The 17,272-nt window shown below is 40.6% G+C and overlaps 3 protein-coding genes across 5 annotated transcripts; all 3 read left to right on the top strand.

Annotated features, from left to right (window-relative positions):
- The first annotated feature begins 272 nt into the window (after positions 1-272).
- Positions 273-2,945, top strand: gpx9 (glutathione peroxidase 9). Of its 2 annotated transcripts, XM_056366291.1 has the most exons (6): positions 273-540; positions 674-1,024; positions 1,139-1,232; positions 1,882-2,012; positions 2,118-2,248; positions 2,343-2,945. In XM_056366291.1, exons 3-6 carry the CDS (start codon positions 1,160-1,162, stop codon positions 2,398-2,400), a joined length of 393 nt encoding a protein of 130 aa, XP_056222266.1. In that variant the 5' UTR covers positions 273-540; positions 674-1,024; positions 1,139-1,159; the 3' UTR covers positions 2,401-2,945. The 2 variants fall into 2 exon arrangements, with proteins under 2 accessions (XP_056222266.1, XP_056222265.1); XM_056366290.1 differs by having other exon boundaries at positions 273-1,024.
- A 531-nt stretch (positions 2,946-3,476) lies between these two features.
- On the top strand, positions 3,477-5,864 carry ndufb8 (NADH:ubiquinone oxidoreductase subunit B8). Its single transcript, XM_056366208.1, has 5 exons — positions 3,477-3,614; positions 3,865-3,991; positions 4,149-4,248; positions 4,451-4,606; positions 5,702-5,864. Exons 1-5 carry the CDS (start codon positions 3,482-3,484, stop codon positions 5,792-5,794), a joined length of 609 nt encoding a protein of 202 aa, XP_056222183.1. The 5' UTR covers positions 3,477-3,481; the 3' UTR covers positions 5,795-5,864.
- Positions 5,865-6,039: 175 nt separating this feature from the next.
- On the top strand, positions 6,040-17,270 carry sec31b (SEC31 homolog B, COPII coat complex component). Of its 2 annotated transcripts, XM_056365514.1 has the most exons (26): positions 6,040-6,159; positions 6,891-7,141; positions 7,888-8,083; positions 8,166-8,261; positions 8,773-8,913; positions 9,212-9,354; positions 9,452-9,551; positions 9,663-9,824; positions 10,286-10,438; positions 10,533-10,763; positions 10,866-10,940; positions 11,066-11,158; positions 11,280-11,397; positions 11,527-11,705; positions 11,839-11,965; positions 12,141-12,286; positions 12,502-12,675; positions 12,787-12,939; positions 13,064-13,256; positions 13,335-13,733; positions 13,930-13,968; positions 14,696-14,754; positions 15,481-15,606; positions 15,703-15,822; positions 15,934-16,005; positions 16,557-17,270. In XM_056365514.1, exons 2-26 carry the CDS (start codon positions 6,939-6,941, stop codon positions 16,734-16,736), a joined length of 3,678 nt encoding a protein of 1,225 aa, XP_056221489.1. In that variant the 5' UTR covers positions 6,040-6,159; positions 6,891-6,938; the 3' UTR covers positions 16,737-17,270. The 2 variants fall into 2 exon arrangements, with proteins under 2 accessions (XP_056221489.1, XP_056221490.1); XM_056365515.1 differs by lacking the exon at positions 13,930-13,968.
- The last annotated feature ends 2 nt before the right edge of the window (positions 17,271-17,272 follow it).

The raw sequence follows: 17,272 nt of genomic DNA, 5'->3' as shown, positions 1-17,272 counted from the left end.
TGCAGTTGATGATAACCAAATTTGGCGTGTAGAAAAAACAAAATCCAGAATTGATGGTAAAAGTGATACATATCTAAACTGATTTAATAAATTATGTTATCTCTGCTTTTTAGGCTATTTTCTCCCATTCATTCTGTTGGTAAAGTAGCCAAGTTGTGAACCTCTTGACTTGATTATAACAGTAAATGGATGGAAAGGTTGACGAGGAACAAGTGAACGCAGCAGTTGTAATTTTCCGGGTATACGTCAATGATTATGTTAAAGGCGATAGACATAGCCTATACGTTTGTTATAAGGATTATAAAATAAATCCTCTTATATAATGAAGACCTCCTATACTACGATAAACGTGGATTTGCTGGTATTTCATTAAGGTTTTTAAAACTCTACAACTTTATTGACAAATAATGTCATCAATAAACACATTAAAGAAGAAAGAAATGAAGAATGAAGAAATTAAACGGGTCAATGGAGTAACTTTATGCCATGATTTCATCTGGAACAAAAAAACAGTGGATAATTATGTTGTTCACAGACAATGTAAGAATTGAGTGTTATTATAAATCCGACACTTGTTCAGTTGTGAAGAGGAAATTATGATGCAAAATGAGCCTGATCTGCTTCAGGCGCATACATGTTTATTATGAATATTTGATTTCCCAATCCCAATCAGCTGCCACCATTTTACCAGCGACTCCTCCTGGTATACATGTGTTGAACAACTGACCACACTGCCAGCTCACCTCTGCCCAGAAGAACAATGAAGTCAGCCATGCTGAACAATTGCTGACCCATGAGTTATGTCTCGGTGAATGAGATGAGCCAACAGGATAGCTGAGTGAATACTCACTCTTGACTGACTACAGTCCCCTACACAAGCTAGAGTACAAGCATGGCGAATAAATCAGTCTATGATTTTTCTGCTGAGACCCTGGATGGACAGCTGGTTCCGCTCAGTAACTACAGGGGGAAGGTGCTTCTCATCGTCAATGTTGCCACCTTCTGAGGGTCAACAATAGAGGAGGTAATAATCTGCAAGAGCACTGATTGATTGCAGCCAGATCACATAATCTCATATAACATATCCCGTGCTGTCATTTTTATTAGTGACATTTGATTTTGTGTCCTGCTTCCTCAGTACCACCGACTGAATGCACTGATGGAAATGTTCAGCAACCTCAGCTTCTCTGTCTTAGGCTTCTCCTGCAACCAGTTTGGTCTTCAGTCACCTGGTAGGTACACTGAAGCTTTTGAAATGTGACAGTGTATTAGCCTGGTAGCATACTGTACCAAAAGAAACTCTGTGCTGTTGTGGGCCCTTGACACGATTTTTTTGCAGTTCCACCAAAAGTGATTTCCCATGTAAACTTCAATGTCCATTTGGATTCTGTACAAATTTGTGTTGCTAAGTTTATTCTTTCTTTCCTACCTTTTTCATCTTATGATCTTTTGAAGGGCAACTACGGTATATACAGTAGGTAAAACTAGCGCCGCCATGGCCAACTACAACAGTAAAATGCTCCTTATGCAATTAAACATCAGCAGTCTTTTGAGTCACTAAGCCATTTTTCTGCATTAGTACTTTTACAGTTTATATTTTAAGTCCATTAGCTGCTGATACATTTATACTTTTTCTTAAGTAGGAATTTGAAAACAGGACATTCATTTGTAATTTGACGTTTTAACATTAATGTATTGGTGTTTTTACACAAACTAAAGGATCTGAATAGCCTACTTCTCCACCGCTGACCTACATACTCACTTTGTTTACAGGCTCACACCTACATTTGGCAAATTGTTACTATACATATTGTGGTTTTCATGAGGCATATGTTTAAAACAAATGAGAAATAACTTTTTTTTAATTTTAATATTTTTCAGAGGTTAGTCATGAAACCCTCAATATTCTGAAGTATGTGAGACCTGGCGGAGGGTTTGTGCCAAAGTTTCCTGTCTTTGGTAAGGTTGAGGTGAATGGATTAAATGAAGAGCCTCTTTTCACCTATTTAAAGGTAGTGTGTTTTTAATTAGATTGATGGATGAAATTATTAGTCACATTATATATTTTTCCTGTCAGAGCTGCAGCTGTTGCAACTGTCATTTCTGGTTCGTCACAGGAATCTTTGCCATTTGTCAACCCTGTTATTGGAGATATAAAGAAATTCTACTGGTCACCAATCAAGGTCAATGACATTCGGTGGAATTTCGAGAAGTTTCTCATTACTGCGGATGGCATGCCCTTCAAAAGGTAAAGTTATTAACAAATATCTCAAAAAGCACTTCTTTAGGTTTAACAGTGGTTTTATTATTACTGTAATTCTACTGTCTTTCCTATACTGCAGGTATGAACTTCACTGCCCCATTGACAAAGTGGAGAAGGACATAGCAGAACTTCTCTGATTGACTTTCTTCAGTGTAACACCAGTGGCAGAGTGATGATCCCCCAGTAAATGCACATGTGCACCTGAGCTGGATCTGATGGGAAGAGGAATAGGACTCGGAGCTTCAGTGCATTCACTCTGAGAAACGTTCCCTTCAGCCACCGGAGGAGTTTTCATATCGCCATCACACTTTTCACTAATGTGATGGGGTCAGCTATTCAAAATGAATAAAACACTATTAAAAAACCTTCAAGAACTTATGATTGCTTTTGTTGTCACTCCTGAGATTAATATATCATTGTATTTAAAGCCTTTACTTAAGTAAAAGTGCCAATATGGGGCGTCGTGTGGCGTGGTGGTCTGGGCGGGCGCCCCGTGTGTGGAGGCTGCAGTCCTCGCTGCAGTTGGCCCCGGTTCGAGTCCCGCATCGGACGGCCTTTACTGCATGTCGTTCCCCCTCTCTCTGCCTCCCCGTTTCCTGTCTCTCTCCACTATCCTGTCCAGTGAAGGCACGGAAGCCCAAAAAAATATATACTTTAAAAGTGCCAATATAGCAATGTAAAACTACTCCATTACAGGTAAAAGTCCTCCAATGAAGACCCCACTTAAGTAAAAGTTAAGTAAAAGTATTATCACCAAAATGTACTTAAAGGATCCATATCTGTTTCACCTTTGTGACTGATTTATTATTATTATTATTTATTTTTTTATTTTTTTTTAATTATTATTATTATTATTATTATTATTATTATTATTATTATTATTATTATTATTATTATTATTATTATTATACAACTTTATTAGTGCTAGTGGAGCTAGAATGAGCTTGTGAGCCTTGTGAGAGGTGTAAAAGGTAAAATGTAAATGTCTCTTTGTTGAGACTGCTAACAACTCATATGCATCTGAAATTAGACACAACTCCACATCTTGTTTTTATAAGAGTGCTTCGGTTTTTTCATGAAAATGTTTTTTTTCATTTATTTAAGTTTTTATTTACACGTTTCACCCCATTATTTACAGTAAATATTATATAAACGCGTATGATCAGATGGGCCATGTGAAATTGGTCCTTATGTCGACCTGTACTTCCAACTTTGCGCATGCGTGTTTCTTATTCTGTCAGACAGCAGCAGCCAGTAAACATGGCTGGTGTTGGTTTCCGACGGTTGGCCCTCGCTCTCTCCAAAAGGAAAGGGCCCGGCATTTCAGCCCTGCTTTCGGGATGTAGAGCGGGTCAGTAGTGTGTTAGCTGTTTTATTGTGCGGTGTGATGAGTTTCTGTGGAGATGCGTATCAAAATTTAAAGTTAAAGCCTCGAATGGACATAACCTTGACATGCTAATGTTAGCTTGTGCTAGCTATGGAGCGATTCTGAATGAGAGTGAAGGCGGACAGAATAACATTGTTGTTTCTTCATTTCATTCGCTTTAGAGCTTTATAACTTAGACCTTGTTTATTTACATTGGCATTTATTGGTGTTTCAGCCTCTGGTGTGTCAAAGGATAGTCTACCTGGTCCGTACCCGAATACCCCAGAAGAGAGAGCCGCTGCTGCAAAGAAGTACAATATAAGGATTGAGGACTATGAACCATATCCTGACAAAGGAGAGGGGTGAGCTTTACTTTGAAAAAACACATTAATCTTTTTAAATGCACTTTTGCACGCAGCACATTCTTAGTTATTTTTCCCTAATACAGACAGCATTTACTCAGAAAAAATACACAAGTTATTGCATGGATAATCATTTGTTATCATTATGTCTTGGTAGATTTGGTGACTATCCAAAGCTACCAGATAGATCTCAGCATGAGAGAGACCCCTGGTACCAATGGGACCACCCTGACCTGAGGAGGAACTGGGGAGAGCCGGTAAGATACTGATGAGTTTATTTCTTGCTACTGGAATTATTCATGTTTGTATAGTGTATTACATGTATTTTTCTGGGACTATGTACAAAAACATTGAGAAGAGCGAAGAGATGCTTTGTACCAGACTTAAAAATAAAAAAATTATTACAGTATGATATTGCCTATGACTGTTAATCAGCGATTGATTCCTGTCCATATTTAGATGCACTGGGATTTTGACATGTACATCAGGAACCGTGTGGATACATCTCCCAGTCCTGTGTCCTGGTCAACAATGTGCAAACATCTGTTTGGTTTCATCGGCCTCATGCTGTTCCTGTTCTACGTTGGGGAGAAAATGCCATCCTACCAACCTGTGGTAAGTACAGGTCAAGGCCTCAAGCTCACCACGCTGGCTTGGGAAATTAGTAACACAGGATCTGGGCCAGACAAAAACAATTGATGAAATTTTAATATCTTATACCTCTTTTTTTTTATGAAAGAATGCATATTTTCTTTCTCCTTTTACCTCCTCTGTGTGTATTGGTCATTAACATTCTGAATTGTGCCTTAGATACAGAGGTATAATCACAATGCATGTCTGTGTCATTTGCCAAAGTCACTCCTCACCAACAAATTCAACATTCCCTAAATTCAGAGAAAATTGTTGGATAAGTGTAATCTCTAAGTGGTTAATGTGGAAATGCTGTGTGATTTCTACCAGCATTTAGTCTTTTTAAAGGTGCACAGTTCTTCCAAAAAGCTGTGTAATTATGCATGTGAGGATAGCACAACAGTGCTACGTTGTCCTACTTCTTGTCAGTTTGGGTTGACAACTGGACCCATTAGCAAAATGTTTTGTTTTTTCAAGAAATTATGACACAGTATCTATCAGGCAGGAAATATAGTCACAAAATTCTGATCAAATTATGCAATAATTTCAAAACGTAGAATTACACAGTTATCCAGACATCTTTGAATTCTTTACCTTATATCCTGAATACTTATTTAAATCTGAAAGACAAAATTTGACATATTTTGAGACATATCCCTGTCAACTGTCAGCTGTGTGTCAGACAGCAAATTGTCCAAATAGCTGATAATATTTTTAAAATAGTTTTTCTTGTAATCTAGTGTTTATTGCGCATTTGTGATGGTATGATTTCATAAATGTTGCCCAGCTTTACAAAAAGGCAGCCAAGTTGTTTGATGTTCAGTTAGTGATTATTTCCAACTGGTGACTATTACTTAATATTTATGTTCACTGTGTTTGCTATTTTTGTTGGTTTTCAGTCATTCTATGTTAATACTTTTAGTCATTTGGTTATAATGTCAGGACGACTTTTAAAGTAAAAAGCTGTTCTGTGAAAATGTATCAGTATATATTAAGTAGTTTGAGTATTTTAGTATCACATAGATAATATAATATGTTTCATTTTGCAGATTTTCATTAATGCATTTGTCTCTGTTTCAGGCAGCAAAACAGTATCCCTACAGCAATCTGCACTTGGAGAAAGGAGGAGATCCTGAAAAACAACCAGAGGAAGTCAAACATTATGAAATCTAACGATTGAAATCTGACTCAACTTGTGTATATATATTTCTCTGTCAAGAATAAAGACGTATGTTAACAATTACATTTTTTGTGTGACTTTCTTTTGTGTGGAAATAATATAAACATTTGTAAAAAATGTTTTTTTTGACAACTCTTAGATAAAATATGTTCAGGTTATATATTTGTTGGGTTAGCTGCGACAGTGGGGTTATCTCCGGCCCCTACTTCTGAGAAGTGTTCTGTGTGGGCCACCGTAGCGCAGTGACAACACGGCAAAGCACTTTGGTCGGACTCCGCCTGTGGCTAAACTGTTAGCTCATAAGTAGCTTTCTAGCTTGTTGTGGATGCGGACAGTCAGGCTGTAATAGACAGTTGACGTGAGTTACTTTCAAACCCATATTTATCTTTGTTTTTTGCGGGGTTTAAATTTGCTTGATACATAATATTTCTGTCGAAATATGACAACTAGGGTGGTGGCTTTTAACTAGCATGCTAGGTAGCAGCATCATCGGCTGCGGTTAAACTCTGGGATTAAACGACTGGGGAAGATGCTACGCCAAGCAGCTAGGAAAATTATATGACATTTTCCAAATGTAGTGGCATGCATGGGCAATTAAATGATAACTGAAAACTAAAGGAGTGATAGGTAATGGCTGCAGTCAGATTGTATGGAATGTTAAATGATGCTAATGATAAGTGTGTGCTTGGAGCCGTGACGATTAGCTTACGTTACATCAATTTCTAAGTGTCTTAACTACAATTTAATGTAGATAATATCACCGGCAACTACATTAAATCATCAACAATGGGGTTAACAGAAATGCTGGTATGACAAACAGCTTGTTGTGGCAAACGATTTGGTGAGTTAACGTTTAGCCACATTTTCAGGAAATAGTCGGAGGTAATCTGTCAGTAAGGGTGCCACCCTGTTACAGCCAACTAAAGTAAAAGGTAGGAAATGTGAGCTATGAGTATAGGTTTGTGTAGCCTCCAATTATCCAGTTAAGGGAAACTTAAATGACAATGCTCATTTAAATTTGTGTGAAACCCACTTTCTGATTTGTGAAACCTTGTGAAAGATAAAATGTGTCCATTTCACTGATTTTAGTGGAGTCAGATCGTCTGTCCAGGACCTGAGACTTGTAATCAGAGGAAGATGAGGCTGAAGGAGATCCAGAGGACTGCCCACCAGGCGTGGAGTCCTGCAGGACACCATCCCATCTACCTGGCCTTAGGAACATCAGCACAACAGCTCGATGCATCTTTCAACACCACAGCTGCCCTGGAGATATTTGAGATGGATTTTTCGGACCCCTCTCTGGACATGCAGCTAAAAGGGTCATTGCCCACCTCAAACAGGTAATCTATAGATGTGATATAATTTTTTAAGGCCACAATTCTTCTACCACTGTCGCTAAATTACAACAATTATTTTCATTAATGAATAGTCTGTTAATAAATTACAATCGATTAGCTGCTTTATCCATAAAATGTTAGAAAATAGTGAAAAAAACCCGTTATAATTTCCCAAGGTGACATCTTCAGATGTCATTTTTTGTCCAACCAACAGCCCAAAACTATGATATTCAACAAAGAAATGCATCAAATCATCACTTTTGAGAAGCAGCAAATGTGTCATCTTTGCTCCAAAAATCATTTATATGATTAATTCACTATCAAAATAGTTGCCAATTAATTTTCTCTTAAACAACTAATTGTTGCCCCTCTAATCTTGACACGAGTCACAGATCTTCATCCTCACTCTCAATCTCCCTGTGGTTTGGAAAAGCATATGTAGTCCGGTATCTGTCTAGTGTTCACAACACAGTTTGGGCAAAATTTAAAATAAAGCATTGTTGATTCGAAATAAAATAAAATTCTTTCATATTGCCTGCATTTTACCATCTGATTTCAACGTTTTTATAAATGATGGTTCATTTTTGGCTCAAAAGTCAAAGAGTTAGAAAGCTGAACACATGGTTTTTGCTGCAGTAATCAGCCCTGATGTAGAAATGATACAGCAAGTTTTAAACACCTACTGCACTTCAGCTTTAGCTATGAGTCATTTGATGCAAACAACTCATTATACCTTTCATATACTATAGGTTGCACAGTATCGTATGGGTGAACTTTGGAATGGGAGCAGATGGTACTGGTGGGAGACTGGTTGCTGGCAGTGAAAATGGCACATTGACTGTGTATAACCCAGAGGAAATAATGAGCTCTGGAGTGGAGGCAATCGTGGGACAGTCTGACAAACACACAGGGCCCGTCCGAGCTCTTGATTTCAACCCTTTTCAGGTAAATGTCTGTCGCCTATACAGAAGGACTTCGAGCTCTGTGGTACGCATTTTTAATCTTCCTCAATTGCTTCCTTTCCCAGAATAATCTCCTCGCATCCGGAGCAAATGATTCAGAGATATACATCTGGGATCTAAACAACTTAAGCAGTCCAATGACACCAGGTGCAAAGACACAGGTGCGTGCATCATCAGGAGACCACAGATTTTGTGAAGTTTACAGATGTCTGTCGTGAGGAATGAGTCGACTTTTTTTGATTTTGATCCTGACCCATTTACTGTTGCTGAAAATAGAAACCATAGAAACTAATTCCCAACAGACAGCTTTGTTTCTTTACCTTTGTAGTTTCGTGTCGGTGTTAAAAATGAAAGTGACAAAGAAGTTTTGTTTGTGATTTCTCTTTCATGTGTTCTGTGCGAAATTGCCCTTAGATAATGGAGCTAATGATGCTTTGTCACATAGATTTTTCAAGCAAGCAATTTATCATTTACTGAATATCTTGAGTCTACGTCACTATCAGCAGATTGCTCTAAAACTTAATTTAAATAAGTATCAACAGTATTTGCATGGCGCAGACTATGTATCATAATTTGAATATTGGGGTTTTGTTTGTCTCAGACTCAGTTTGTCTCAGGAATCAGGGTTTTTTTTTTTTTTTTTAAAGTAACAGCTTCTGTCTCTTCTTTCAGCCTGCTGAAGACATCAGTGTTGTGTCCTGGAACAGGCAGGTTCAACACATCCTGGCCTCTGCCAACCCCAGTGGGAAAGCAGTTGTGTGGGACCTGAGAAAGAATGAGCCCATCATCAAGATCAGTGACCACAGCAACAGGGTTGGTGGCTTGAAAACTTCAAACAACAAATCTTTATCTGTCGTGGATTAATCAGAAGGCTCACTGGCCACACTCCACCACTGTTCTTACCCACTGCACGGCAATCAATGCACAATGTGACCACTGTCCAGTCAAATTATTAAACAGTAGTTCTGTATCAAACAGGCTGATTGGCCTTTCGACATATCTCAACACTAAGCCAGACCCTGGGACTTTACCCTTTAACTTCTGTTTATTAGCTGTTACATAGATATGCTAAGACATGTACATGAAAATGTACACTGTTGTGTGATTTCAGATGCACTGCTCAGGAATGCTCTGGCACCCAGATGTTGCCACCCAGTTGGTGTTGGCTTCTGAAGATGACCGACTGCCAGTCATCCAGATGTGGGACCTCCGTTTTGCCACGTCACCCCTTAAAGTCCTTGAGAACCACACAAGGTGAAGCTTAAACGGTTTATGTATCATGCTCATATCTGCTGTTTGTTCATCTTGCAGAATATACTGTATGTACTCTCTGTTGGTATTTTCCTTACAGGGGAATTCTGTCCATATCCTGGAGCCAAGCTGACTCCGAGCTCCTGCTGAGTAGTGCTAAGGACAACCGGATCCTCTGCTGGAATCCAAACACTGGAGAGGTATATGACATTAATTGCTGCTTCTGTGTTACCCCTCAGTGACCTCGCCTCATTATTGTGACTTGATGACGATGCCCTGGGTTATCAAATGTGTCATTTCCTTCATTTCAGGTAATTTACGAGCTTCCAACAACGAACCAGTGGTGTTTTGATGTCCAGTGGTGCCCCAGGAATCCAGCCCTGCTCTCAACAGCATCGTTTGATGGGAGGATCACTGTCTACTCTGTGATGGGAGGGAGCTTGAAGGCTCAGCAGCAAAGCACAGCTGATAAGGTGTGAGACCGTTCTGTTGTATGTGATATTTTTAATTCCAGAGGCCTTGTGCTGTGAACTACATTGTTTGTCCAGAAGATGGTGCTGGTGTGAAGGGATTGATGGGGACTAATGACAGTATATGACATTGAATTAGAAAACTGACTATGCTTAAACTTTGAGAGTTAATCACCTGAATTATGGCTGCAATCAGTAATTATTTTCATTGCTGATTATTTCCTTAATGAAGTGAATAATTGTTTGGTCACTTAAATATCAGAAGAATTGTGAAAAATGTTAATCAGAGTTTCACTGAAGTTAGCCAGTACACTATCATAGAAGTCTAAGCTAGGAGAAACCAGCATATATTCATATTTGAGAAGCTAAAAAAAAATTTGCCACTAAATTTCTGTTGATTGACTAATTAACTATCTGTCTTAAGAGTTGTGCTTGTTTTTAACATTGTACGTTTTGTTTAACAGATATCCTCCTCATTTGATTCAATGGATCCCTTTGGTACAGGGCAGGTGCTGCCTCCCCTTCAAGTTCCTCAGCCCACAGTGCAGGACACCGTAGTTCCCCCTCTGAAGAAGCCACCTAAGTGGGTGCGCAGGCCAGTGGGGGCTTCCTTTGCTGTGAGTTCAACATTAAAATATTTTATAAGCATGTTAATGGCAGAGGTAAAATCTTTTCCTTTATGACTGATATGTTTGTTTTTTTATTTCTCAGTTTGGTGGGAAGCTGATAACCTTTGAGAATCCCAAGCCGACTCCAGTGCAGAGCCCCCAACCCGTCCCCAGACAGGTGTTTGTGAGCCAGGTTACCACGGAGACCGAGTTCCTCCAGCGCTCCAGGGAGCTGCAGGCGGCACTGCAGTCGGGTTCCTTCAACAACTACTGCCAGGCCAAGATTCAGAACTCCAAGTCAGACGCTGAACAGGACATATGGAAGTTCCTTCTGGTGGGCCCTTATGTACTCATATTCAGACATTACATTAACTTTGTAGGTCAGTGTTGCAGTTTTCCATTCTAAACTAATTCTAAAACTAATTTCTGTTTACAGGTTAATTTTGAGGATGAAGCTCGCATTAAATTCCTCCGACTTTTGGGTTTCAGCAAAGATGAATTGGAGAAAAAGGTATCCTGCCTCTGATTCCAACTGCAGCTATTCTCCAATACCTGTCTTATATAAACATCTACATGTGAATCATCATCATCATCATCATCCTGTGTCTTACTTGTAAAAATGTTTTGTTTATGCAGATCTCAAAATGCCTGGGGAAGAGTTTTCAACCCAACGGACATGGAGTTGATGCCAAAGATCTGGCAGAAAAGATGCAGCGCCTCTCCACCGAGGTCAGCAAGTCTGCACGCAGAAAGTTTATTTTCAGGGGTTTTTTTGTTTGTTTTTAGTTTTTTTGCTCATTGTTATTTGCAGCTCCTGTTTACTTGGAAATATTCTTTGTTGTATTTCCAGAGGTCTGATGAAGTGACTGCAGTAGGTGATGCTAGAACATCCGGTTCCGTTTCACCAGCGGATTTCTTCAGTCAGACCCCAAAGGAAAACTCCAACTTCCAGATCCCTGTGTCATGTGGTAAAATCCCTCATCTAAAAAATACAGTTTTATTATGTGATTGTTACACATATCAGCTGCACGATTGCGAGCTTAACTGCAGTTTATGTGACTGGGTTGATGGCTAATGAGCTTGTTGTTCTTTTGAAGATACTGACGGGTTGATAAGCCAGGCGTTGCTGGTTGGTAACTTTGAGGGAGCTGTGGACCTGTGTCTGAATGATGGCCGCTATGCTGAAGCCATCCTCCTGTCTATCAGCGGGGGAGAGGAGCTGCTTAAGAAAACGCAGCAAAAATACCTAAGCAAGCAAAAGAACAGCATTTCAATGGTGAGAGAATTAATGTCAAAGTCGATGCTGTTAAAGTTGCATTTGTTTTGTTGATTGTGCTTCGGATGGGACATTCACAGGAGAAAACATTTTATCCACACGTTAAGTTAATATAGTTTATCCTCGACACTAGCTTATATCATCAGTGGTGACCCAGAACTGGAGAGACATAGTGCAGAGCTGTGAATTGGACAACTGGAAGGAGGCTCTCGCTGCTCTTCTGACCTATGCTCACCCTGAAGACTTTGCCCGTCTGTGCGGTAAGATGCTCACTTTGCTCATGCTGTGACTTGCCTCATTGCCAGGAGAGCTGCACAGCTGTACTTGTTTTACTTGCTGAATAACATTTCTGTCTGTACCTATCCGCTCTGCTCTCATGCAGGCCTTCCCTCTTTTTTTTTAAAAAACATTGTTTCACTCTGTAATTCCTGGTAGATACGCTGGGAGGCCGGCTGGAGCGTGAGGGGACAGAGAAGCGCTGCCTGCAGGCCTGTCTGTGTTACATCTGCTCTGGGAATGTTGAGAAGCTGGTGGAGTGCTGGGCCTTGCATAGAGACTGCTCCTCCCCACTTGGTTTAGAGGTATAATCCTTATAAAATGAATCCCTCTAAGATGAATAATGAATGATTGCATTCTCCATTATAAAGAAATGTCCTGACATGTTCGAAACTGTTGTAGCTTGAACCTGCAAGAGATTTTTTTTATGGGCTGTACATGCAACACCCCATGGTAGCCCAAAGGTGAAAAAAACTGAGGAATGCAGCAGTCACAGTGTTGTGTGCTCTGTATCTTGCAGGATCTGGTTGAGAAAGTAATGATGCTACGTAAGTCAATCGAACGCCTTCGCAACAGCGAGGTGGCAGTCCAGAGCCCCATCCTGGCCGAGAAGCTCACCTGCTACGCCGGCATACTTGCTGCAGAGGGCAGCCTGTCCACTGCCATGACCTACCTGCCTGATAACTCAGACCAAGTGAGAGGCGTAGCGCAAAGCTGTGAAAGATCTGCACTCCAAAGTCATAGTTTTACTTTATTTGGATTGTAATTTGCAACTTTGCGTATTTGTGACATTTTGTCTCTGCAGCCTGGGATCACGATGCTGAGAGACAGGCTGTTCCACGCTCAGGGAGAGGCTGCCATTGGACAGCAGCCTCCAAACTCCTTCAACAGAGTCAATGTGTCGACAGCCAAGCCCACTCCTGCTGCGCAGACTACTGCACCAAAAGCACAAATTATGGTATAAATTTATTAGCGATCAACAGCATTAATTCATGCATGTATTTCGCAAGATGTTTGAACTTTTCCTTCAAACATAGAGACCATTGGGGTGATTGTTTTTTTTTTTCTTTTTTTGTATTTAGAGCCAGTACCAGCCCTCTGCCCCTTCTCAGGTGGTTGCACAAGCGCAACCTCCTATGCCGTCGGTTTTTACCCCACAAGCTGCTCCAGCCAACACCGGGCCTGGTCTGCCACCCTCTTCTCATGTACTGCCGCCCAGTGCGACCCGCCCTGCCATGAGGCCTTCCTACCCGCAACATCCTGCTCCAGCTCCAGGTTTGACTTGTTTGTTCTAAAAATGATTTCAGGCTCATTTTATTTGATATAATGATATTTATTTGTGTCTCTTCCCAGGCTTTCTTCCTCATCAGCCATTCCAGCCTCAGCCCATGCCCATGGGCGGACTCTCAGCCTTCCCTCCTCCAGGTCCTTCTATGCCAGCTGCTAACTTATCAGGACCTCCACTACCGCCTTCGTCATCAACCCCCGGAGGTCTGCCCCCGATGCCCAGCCCCGGGGTGCCACCAACAGGCTTCATGCCATCTACCTCTTTACCCTCAGGCCTCATGCCGCCCAGCTCCCAGCCCGGAGCCCCAGTTCCCATGTACCCAGGGGGCCTCCACAACCAGGGTTCTGCACCCCCAATGGCGTCTGGTCCCTTTGCTCCTCTCGGGTCAGGGTATCCACAGGGAGGCCCCGGAGCGCCTGCTGTAAAGCCTTTCCCAGCTGCTGCTGTCGCTCCTCCTCCTACAGGTACATGACATGTTTGTCCCCTCCAGATCAAGAGATCATAGTTACATTCATTCAGTTTTTTCCCACTTTTTCTCACCTGTTTACCCAAATATTTCTTGATAGCGACAGTTCTGCACAGCGTTACAGATGTTAGCAGGATTCTGCTGCTTACAGTGATTTACTTCTATTCAGCTGTCACTCCTTATTTGACTTGCAGGATATTTTCCCTGGCTGAATTCCCAGTGTGACCATCAAGGTGACAGGGTTAGGGTTTGCATTGAAACAAACACTGAGTGATATTAAAAAATACAAACACCTGTATGGTATAATTCAGTGCAACACAATATTCCTGCATTATGTTATACCATTATTACATGTCACCACACAGGGTTTTTATATCTTTCACTCAGTGTGCGTTTGGTGGTGTTTGCTTGTGCTGCTGTAGCTTCAGGAAAATGTAGTGCTTTAAGAGAACAAACAAAACTACAATTTCCAGTAGAGATATTCCAATACAAATTTTTTTTTCTTATCACTTCTGACAGAGTGCTGATGTGTTTAAAAAAAAACAAAAAAACATTTAACAGCATTTCCAATACTAGTATCAGAACAACTATAATTTCCAGGCTTGAATTAAAGAAAAAAAAAAAAAGTATCTCTAAATAAAGTTTGATTTTTGAACACAGTATCAGCCCCTTAAACATAGCATACACTGTCTTATAGTGCAAATTAAGACTTAAGTCCAACATCTTTGATGCTTGTGATTGTTCAGCATTGGGATATTGTTGCTGTTGGCTGCCTTTTTGCAGTATTTGCTGTTTTGTTTTCGCATAAACTGCTAAAGTCTACGGGCTAATGTAATGTTCACAGCATTTTGCCATCTAGACTAACCTTGGCTCAAAGAGACAATCTCTGGCTGCTTGAGTGTGACCACATTAAAAAATGCCACTAGTTTCTGTCTGATTCTCACTCTTCTTCTGATGTAGGACCTCAAGAAGGCTGGAATGACCCACCAGCAGTACGAGGTGGACCCAGGAAGAAGAAGGTATTTGTGCATTTATCACTATTAAAATAATCTTTTAGCTCTTGCAGTTTTGTCCAGTCTCTGCAACATTTCCTTTTGAAATATGCTAAATTAGATATAGATAATATGCCTGCAAATGTATGATCAAACCTTCCCTCATTTAGTGACCCAGTCGACAACTATTGTTGTGAGCACAGGTCAAATCAAACTTAACATAACTTAAACATTAATGCATTTAAAGGTATGGTTGAATATCCTCTAAGATAGTGGTTCCTAAACCTTTTTTCTTTGACATACATAGAGGGACTGGGAAAAGTTAATATTTAATCATTTAATCCATCAAGAGCTCAGTTCAATAATTTAAGTTATCATTCATTCTTAAAGCTCCACTAATAAATGTTTTATTACAACAATGTATTACATTTCTACATAGAATTTAAAAGGGAGTTGTGTGTAGTGACGAACCCCTAGAGAAATATCATGACTCTCATTAACTTGATTTCCAGCAAACAAGCTCTAACAAACTCACTGTACACTGCCTGCTCTGAAATTAATGGGAGACAAAGTTAGCAACTAGCTAACTACAAGTTAACTAAAGTTGAACATCCAGTCAGCGTTCCTCTGTCCAAATGACCCCAAAAGTCAGTTAATGTAGCTTTAATATGTCAAATCTTAAACAGCCCAGTCTCAGTGTATTCTAACCTCCCTCTCATGGACTGGTTGTGAGTTACTGTTGTCTGTGCGCAGGTCCCTGATAACTACACTCCACCAGCCCCCATCACAGCTCCTGTGATGGGATTCCCAGTGGAGGCCCCTCAGCCTCACGACCACGCCCAAGTCCCCCCCGGAGCCCCCCAGGAGCCCAGCGTGCAGGTTGGTGTGTGACAAGGGGCCGTTATCTAAATTCTTGGCAGAAACCCGCACGGCAAACATGTCAGCACTTTGTATATGTGTCCTTGTTTTGCTCAGCTCCTCCAGCAGCTGCCAGCAGAGAGGGTGGAGCAGAAGGAAATCCCCGCTGAACACATGGTCCTCAAATCCACCTTTGACAGTCTGGTGCAGCGTTGCCAGCTAGCAGCAGGAGACCCTGTAAGTCTCACAGCCTCTCTGTGGCAGCATCCACATTTTGCTGTTTTATATTGATTTAAACAAAAAAAAGTTTTATGAAATATTAAAAGATCAAAAATGTTTTAATTTCAGCAAACAAAAAGGAAACTTGATGATGCAGCCAAACGTTTGGGATACCTGTATGACAAGCTGAGGGAGCAGTCGGTAAGGAATTGTTACATGCAAGCAAGGTTGTCGTCATGGTGCAACAAAAAAAAAAAGTTTTGATTGATTATTACTCTTTGATTAAATGAAATTATGGTGTATGACCCCTGAGAATCTCTTCTCCTCAGTGCCCACATGCAGTGATGATTTGAACCTTAAAGGGTCGCTGCACCCAAATCGTAAAAAGCTGGGTATTCCAACCAATGTTGCGTTTAATGAATTTTGTTAAATGTTTTCTATATCACACAAGAAATTCCCCACAGCTCTGTGTATTTTGGGGGTGGCAGAAGTCTCAGAGAAAATTGGTGAATCACGTATCGCAGCATTCCCATCACCTTTTTATGTGGAAGTGATGACTATGAGGAAATGACTTCCACTTTATTTACAAAATCTTTTTTTTCTAATTACAAACAATTTTGATTATTAATAATTTAAGTCATTCATATTGCAAAAAATGCAAAAACACTGTTTCTCAGACAAAACAAACAATTTGAAGAAGTCTTCATGGACGCCCGGGAACTTATGATATGATTTCCCTGCCAATCTCTTAGCTCTCTCACAACATCCTGAACGGGCTCCACGAGATCAGCCGCTGTGTGGCGAGTCAGAACTACCAGCGCGGCCTGGAGGTCCACACCCAGGTGGTCAGCAGCAGCAACTTCAGTGAGATCTCCGCCTTCATGCCCATCCTCAAAGTGGTCATGACCATCGCCAACAAGCTGGGCGTCTAACCCCCGGGAACTCCACCAATCAGACTTCAGTGTTATCATACTGTTATATATGTATTTATTTCTTTTTGACCTGATGATGTGCTTTGATAATGAGAGTAATTACCGATAATATTGCAGATTGTGATCTTCATCAATCCATACATGTTCTTTCCCGGAGGAACTCGGCTGATGTGGGCAGTGAGGTGGACTTTTGTAGAGATTTGTTAATGTTGGTGTGGTAATGTTACGATAAGATGAATGTATTCTGAAAGTTGTGATTCAGTGTAAATTCAACAGTCGATGTAATATACAAAGCAAGTGGTGAAAAAATTTGAATCAAGGCGGTGTTTGTACAAGTAGGTGCATTTTCATAGTCCACATTACACTCTACACCAGTGCATATTTCCCCCTCTCACTTAAGCAGTAGTTGAAAAAAAATTTGTGATTGAATGCATGCAGTGCTTCAACTGCAGAAAACAAAACAACTGGGACTAGCAACTTCTTCATCCGAGGCAGGGGTGAGGATCGTGAGAATAAAATTTGAGTTGCACTTATTA

Source organism: Seriola aureovittata, chromosome 21, assembly GCF_021018895.1.
Source record: "Seriola aureovittata isolate HTS-2021-v1 ecotype China chromosome 21, ASM2101889v1, whole genome shotgun sequence".
Classification (NCBI taxonomy): domain Eukaryota; kingdom Metazoa; phylum Chordata; class Actinopteri; order Carangiformes; family Carangidae; genus Seriola; species Seriola aureovittata.
This window is presented reverse-complemented; position numbering and strand designations above follow the sequence as displayed.